General features: G+C 46.6%; 1 protein-coding gene across 1 annotated transcript; it reads left to right on the top strand.

Moving 5' to 3' along the window:
* The first annotated feature begins 1,643 nt into the window (after positions 1-1,643).
* On the top strand, positions 1,644-3,306 carry LOC101756969 (cytochrome P450 76M5). The gene is made up of 2 exons (XM_004956701.3): positions 1,644-2,503; positions 2,609-3,306. The coding sequence occupies exons 1-2, from the start codon at positions 1,685-1,687 to the stop codon at positions 3,221-3,223; spliced, it is 1,434 nt and encodes a 477-aa protein (XP_004956758.1). The 5' UTR covers positions 1,644-1,684; the 3' UTR covers positions 3,224-3,306.
* Positions 3,307-6,837: the final 3,531 nt, after the last annotated feature.

Here is a 6,837-nt window from a genome sequence, read left to right as displayed (position 1 = left end):
TAGTCGCTTGCTGCATGTGCGATTGAATGAAGCTAGCACCGTCAGGCTTGCTTGTGTGCTGCATGAGCATGAAGAAAACACGCATATATGTAGGGGACACCGAAACATGCTGGTGTGCTGCATGAAGAAAACATGCATGATTGTAGGGGACACCGAAACATTGGCAATGCTCTCACTGCTGCACCTACCACCAAATTATTGTGAGTCTCTGTGACTCGTCGGAGTTCTCTTGAGAGACTACAACAAACTGGTGGTTTCCAAGAGCACCAATGCTTCATATGTGCTGGGCAGATCCTGCGTCGTGCACGAAGAAACAACTGTGTTGGATAATCCAGGCTCGGCTGATCTGTATGTCTTAGCTAGAATAAAGGAGCTCATCACTAGCCACGTTGAGCGCGTCCATGTACATGCCATTTGCTGCATGCTCGCATGCAATGGCTCTCCTTTGTTTTCGTCAGGTCCTAGGTGTAGGAGTGGTGATGATCGAGTCTGCAGGTCGTGGGATAGCACGGTCAAAAGTGGAGGCGTGAGAATTGCAGCGTCGTGGTATTGCTTAGCCACTGTTTCTTTTCAGTTGTAATAGCTCCTACAAGTTTGATATGAATATACAAAAAACGCTAGTTAGTTGCGGCACCGAAAATAAATGTGTTCCTCGTGCTCTCGCGTGCGTGCGTTCTCAGGTGTTCCAAGGGTTCTTCATCCTCTCCGGCGACGGGAGCCGGGAGTTGGAGGCGATAAACTGAAGGAAACAAGACGTGAAGAAAGTATACACGTAAGAAGAAAAAGTTTAGTCTTCGCAGTGCAAAGAGTTTATACACAATTGTGCAACATATGCATAAGAAATCGCTATCAATGCAATGCAAGTTCCATTATCATTTGGTTACATACTACTTAAGACTTTTTAAGGATATAGCATAAAAGTAAAGAAGGGAGAGAAAGGGAAGGGGTTTCATCTTGCCAACTTTTAATGAGTCATTTTCTAGAAAAAGGAATTTTTTATTGAGTCATCGAACTAAATGCTATATGGGAGCCTTTAAGATAATAGAATGAAATAATATATTGCTTGGAGGAGTTTCAACCATGATTTTGTTGTTATTTTGTTGATATGGAACCCTTAGAAACAACAAAACGAAACCGTCCATTAAGTTGGCCTAATCAAGTAGTACTCCTATATATATGATCTCGTAGCTACGGACGGATAGTTAATTTTGCCAACATAAGCTTCGCACTTACATTGAAATCGGAAAATTTCAATATTGAACCCAACAAACTGAGAATTGGAAAATAAATGGAAGGGCAGAAATGAAGAGACAGGGAAGGAACAGGAAAATCAGCACACCGCAACTAGTACGGAATTAGGGAAAACAAATTCGAATACTTCTTTGAGGCACGTACAAATGGTTTCAACTTCTATATATCCACAAACCGCCCTTGTAGGTTCGTACTCACAGCAGTCTTACACTGTGGCGGCTATATATGACTCATTGTGGAAGCGTGGAGCAATGACATTCTATCACAATAGCACGTGCAGCGACAAAAGGCCCTACCCGTACGGGTCTATCCTCGTCTATATAAACCCCCTCCCTCGTTCACGCTTTCATTTGTTGGCTTGTACAGTTGTCACGCCGCTGATCACCATTATTCCTATCTCGAACCTCCTGCACAAGCACAAGCACAAGCCAAAATGCCTGTTCCCGCTGCATCTCTTCCGTTGCCCCCTGGCCCCGTCGGGCTCCCTCTCGTCGGGAGCGCCCTCCACTTCATCGGGCCGTTCAGCCGCAGCCCGCACGCCGTGCTCACCCGCCTCGCCGAGACCTACGGGCCCATCATGTCCTTCCGCCCGGGCATGGCCGGGAACTTCGTGGTGGTGTCGTCCCCGGCCGCGGCGCGGGAAGCCCTCGTCGACAACGACGCGGCGCTGGCGGCCCGGTTCGTGCCCGACGTGGCGCGCGCCCTGGACCACAGCTCGGAGTCCCTCTTCTTCCTCCCCAACTCCAGCCCTCTGTGGAAGCAGCACCGCGCCACGGTCGGCGCCCACATGTCCGCCGCCCGGAGCCTCGAGAGGACCCGGCACGTCAGGGATCGCCACGCCCGCGGCCTCGCCAAGAGCATGAGGGCGCGCTCCGGCACGCCGGTCGTGGTCGGGGAGGCCGTGCTCGGCAGCGTGCTCGACGTCGTGTCCAACATCCTCTTCTCCGAGGACGTGGGGGACATGCGCGTGCAGGGTGGGCAGCTGTTCAAGGACCTCATGGTGGCGGTGCTTGAGGACTGGACCAGACCCAACGTCTCCGACGCATTCCCCTTCCTCGCGCCAACCGACCTTTTCGGCTCGCGTCGCCGTGTCTCGAGAGGCCTGGCCAAACTATACAAGTTCTTTGACGACGAGTTCATTGAACGTCGGTTAGGCGCCAATGGCGAGAACCATGGCGACTTGTTGGACGTAGTCCTCGCGCGGCATACCATGTCGGAGCTCACGCGTTCTGAGATCACAAAATTCTTCACAGTAAGCTATATACCTCCCTATATAACATTGTTGCCTTTCTGTTCCTCGGTTCTGTGGTCATCAACTTAGGTTTGCATCTCCATTCTAAATTTGCTACTTATATAGGATATGTTTCTTGCCACGAGCAACACAAGCAGGATCACCGTAGAGTGGGCTATGGCGCTGCTGCTCAAGCACCCAGATAAGATGAAGAAGGTCCAAGCTGAGCTCGCGGCAAGCATAAGATCCAAAGAATTCGTCGAAGAGAGCGAATTGAACAAGCTCCCCTACCTCGACGCCGTGGTAAAGGAGACCCTGCGGTTGCAACCGCCGGCGCCGTTGTTACCCCGAATGGTGGTTGTGGATGGCATGTCACTAGGTGGATTCTCCGTGCCGATCGGCACATACGTTCTCGTCAATTTATGGGCCATTGGGAGGGATCCAGCGGTATGGCCTAAGCCGGAAGAGTTCTTGCCTGAAAGGTTTCTAGGCAACCAAGCGGCAGACTTCCGGGGCTTGGACTTCGCCTACAAGCCATTTGGGGCGGGGCGAAGGATGTGCCCTGGATTGGACTTTGCCACACGCTTGGTGCCACTGTTGTTGGCCTCAATCCTGCACAAGATCGAATGGAGGCTGCCCGGCGGGATGGCGCCCAATAAGTACGTGGACCTTAAAGATCGTTATAGCATGGTGCTGGAGCTCGCCAAGCCCCTCAACGCCGTGCCGGTGTCCATGCCATGACATGCTCGGCTCCAGATACTGGATAGGTGTATCCCTATATAGTGATATAATAAAATCCCAGCTTTCATTCTTTCTTGCTAAAAAACAGGCCCAAGAAAATAAAAAAGAGCATATAAGTGATTTGTGAATGTCGTTTTATTAGTTATTACCGTACACGTTGATTGATAACTTGTTTCGAATAAGTTATCAAGAACTCTGGCATGGCATTGGTGACCTGATGAGTAGGTTATAAGATTGAAATGGGTTGGAAACCAACCTGCACGTTTGATCCCATTCTTTCCTTGCATTGTATGAATAATGTTATACGAATGCTATTCATGTCCACCACTGGAAAACGGACCTTTAGTCCCGATTGGATAGGGCCATAGATCCTGAAAATCCAACCCGGACTAACTATTCGAGATAAAAGGGGGTGTCCTTTAATCCCGAGTCATCCACCCGGGACTAAAGATCCCCTTTAGTCCTAGTCGGTGTTATCATCCGGCACAAAAAAATTTCCAAAAAAATAAAAAGAGGCCACCCGCGCCGGCCGCCCGCCCATCGCTCGCCCGCACCGGCCACCCGTGCCCGCCTCCGCTCCGCCGCCGCCCGCCTCTGCCTGTCCCCGCCCGCCTCCGCCCACGCCCGCCCACACCGCATGCGCCAGTGGCTGCCCGCCGCCGCTCAGCCACGCCACTGCCCTACCCTCGCCCCACTACTGCCATTGAAGGGCGAGCAGAAGGGGGTAGGGGAGGGGCAGCAGAGGAAGAGGGGTGGTGGCGGCAGGAGGGGAGGGGGCGGTAGCGGTGCAGAGAGGGAGTAGAGGATGAGGAGAGGGAGGAGGGGAGGCGCCGGTGGAGAGGAGGAGAGCGCTGCCTGGAAGAAGATAAGGAAGGTGGAGAGAGAGGGGGGCCGTGTGGAAAGCCCCCCTTTTGTCCCGGTTGGAAATTCCAACCGAGACAGGAGGGGCGTCGGTGCTAGATTTTTTAGCCGAACAATCGGGACTAAGGGGGAGGCTTTAGTCCCGGTTGGTCTTTACAACCGGGACTAAAGCCCCCCTGGCGGTAGCCTTTGGGGCTTCATGTTTGACCTAGGATGAAAGGTATTTAGTCCCAGATCCAAAGTTAACTGGGACAAAAGTACCTAGATAGAAGGTCAATTCTCCGGTAGTGGTTCAGTGATTTAATTTTCTTGCTGTCCGGTCTCTATATCTCCATCAGTCTATACCATCTACTCCCTTATATGTATTATGTTCGTGTGATTGGTTGCTATCGGTTCTCCTATTTTCAACCTAGATATGTTCTCAGGACTCGTAATCATATGTGGTTTCATCTGGATAATAAAACCGCTTACTTCTCTCACTTCTTAAATTTGATTTCATGTCACCTGAAATTCTATGTTGCATGCTAATTAATGAGAATAAAATCTTCACAGGACATATCATGACATGTTATATATGTACTCCCTCCCTCCCAAATTATAAGTCATTTTTTAGTTTTCTAGGTTCATACCTTTTACTATGCATCATAGCAAAACCTATGAATCTAAAAAAAATTAAAACATGACTTAAAATTTGGGACAGAGGGAAGTACCAATTTTCTTATCCCACATACAGTAAAAACAATATTGTGCAAGTGAGGAATATTATGTTAAAAATCACGATGTTCCCACCTGATTTCTCAAAAAAATTTCAAAACTAATAGCGACATGACTAACAAAGAAGGAAACACATGGTTGTTATCCAATGCAGGAGTGTACGGTATACGAGAGTTGGCACAACTTGAAGTAGAAATGTGGCTCCCTCTAGTTTGGCATGGTGAATGACTTTGGTTCTCATTATTAGTCCCGAATTCGGTGAATTGGATCAGCCAAAATCCATTTCAGCTAGAATCAAGCTAGGTGGCTAAACTTACCAACAACTTTTTTGCAGCATAATTCTGAAAAAGAGATGCAATATAATATCTCCTTTCCTCTTCATGTTTCAACAAATATACGAGAGATATGCAATATATAAATTTACCATTCCAATGCCAATATGAAATCCTAAAATCGAACTGAAACTGATCGAACACAAATCAAGTCTTCGTACCTCACAAGTCCGCTATAGGTGTGCAACTGCATAGGGGCATCGTGGCTTGCTAGCTCCTGTAGGTCCCGGTGGTACGCTACGCCGGCCACCGAGAAGGCCTAGACACCTACCAAAGTATCTAGGGTTAGTGTCTTAGGGGAGATAGGAGAGAGTAAGGGACACATGGGGCAGATGAGACATACTTGCCGATACCAGATTGTTCTCATGCAATTTCGGCCGTATAGGTTACCACGGGCCTTATGGCTCCGAACTTGCAATTTCGGCGAAAAGGTAACATTTTTTTATAGATCGGAATGGTCATGATAGGACCTTGGGCTAGATTTCCAGGGTGGTCCTGGCCCACACGGACCATCCTATAGCACCGCCCTTGAGTCCCAAATTAATCATAGGCCCATTTCTATTGGTAGCTGTGTCCTTTACCGATGATTTCTATACGTTCTTAATGATATACATCTTTGTAGTCAACAACATTTTCATTGAAAATCATATTAATGCTCAAATCTGGTTCACAACTGATTTTCACTCTCAACTTATTGAGATCGACTTTTTTTTGTCATGTTTCACTCATGGGAGCTGTGACAGCCCGAGTAATTAAGAACCTAAATCAAATAATCAAAAGGATGATTAAGAAGTAAATCAAAGCTAACTCCAATTTGCTGAGAGTTAAGGTCCAAAAATACCTCAGATTTTGAACCAAGCGTTGAAACTCCCTCGTGTTGAGAATCACTTGTGAAGCAAATAAAAATAAATTTTATATAAGAACTTAAATTTTGACCAATATACAAGTGTTAGCCCTTTTCAAACGGAATACCTTCCACTCATAGTACTTCCTATGATTTTGAGCAGAGAGTGTTCCAAAATCGAGTCGAAGTTTGGTCAAATTTTAAAATCCAATCCAAAAACAGCTTTGACCGGTTGCCCACCCAAAATTCAACACAACCCTGTCTCCAAATCCTCCAAATCCATCAAGCCTTTCACCTTGTTGGCCTTTATGAAAGTTTAGCACATACCTTGTTCTCACACTTTCACCTTTGGACATATAACCGCGTAGTTCAAACTTGATGAGAAAACACACATTAAACACGACACCTTCGCCACAACACGCATCACGAGCATCATCATGCATAATTAAGCATCATAAGAATCATTTGTGCATAGTTGACTATCACGAGCATTATTTGTGCATAAATTAATGTTTTGGCCATGCATTGTTAAGTGCCTAGAATTTTGTTATTTTTTGGTGAAAAATCAAATTTGTGAAGGAACCCCAATTTCTTCCATATAACTGTGCCCCCAAATATTTTATTTAAATACTAAATAGCATCTAGTGATTTTAAAATATTTTTACCAAATTTTTCAGAGATGTTGTTTTGTGTCAAAAATCCATTTAAAGTTCAATTTTAGCTGTTTTGTTTTGTCAATTGTGTGCAAACTATAAAGCTTTTGAGTTTATTCTTATTGCATTGTGTTTTTAGTGATTTTATCTTTCCAAAGAGTATTTTTGGGCAATTTTTGAACACCTGTAGCTAGGTCATTTAAGGGAGCA

Source organism: Setaria italica, chromosome II, assembly GCF_000263155.2.
Source record: "Setaria italica strain Yugu1 chromosome II, Setaria_italica_v2.0, whole genome shotgun sequence".
In the NCBI taxonomy this organism is placed as follows: domain Eukaryota; kingdom Viridiplantae; phylum Streptophyta; class Magnoliopsida; order Poales; family Poaceae; genus Setaria; species Setaria italica.
The sequence above is the reverse complement of the archived record's forward strand: the minus strand, read 5'-3'. Positions and strand labels throughout refer to the sequence as shown.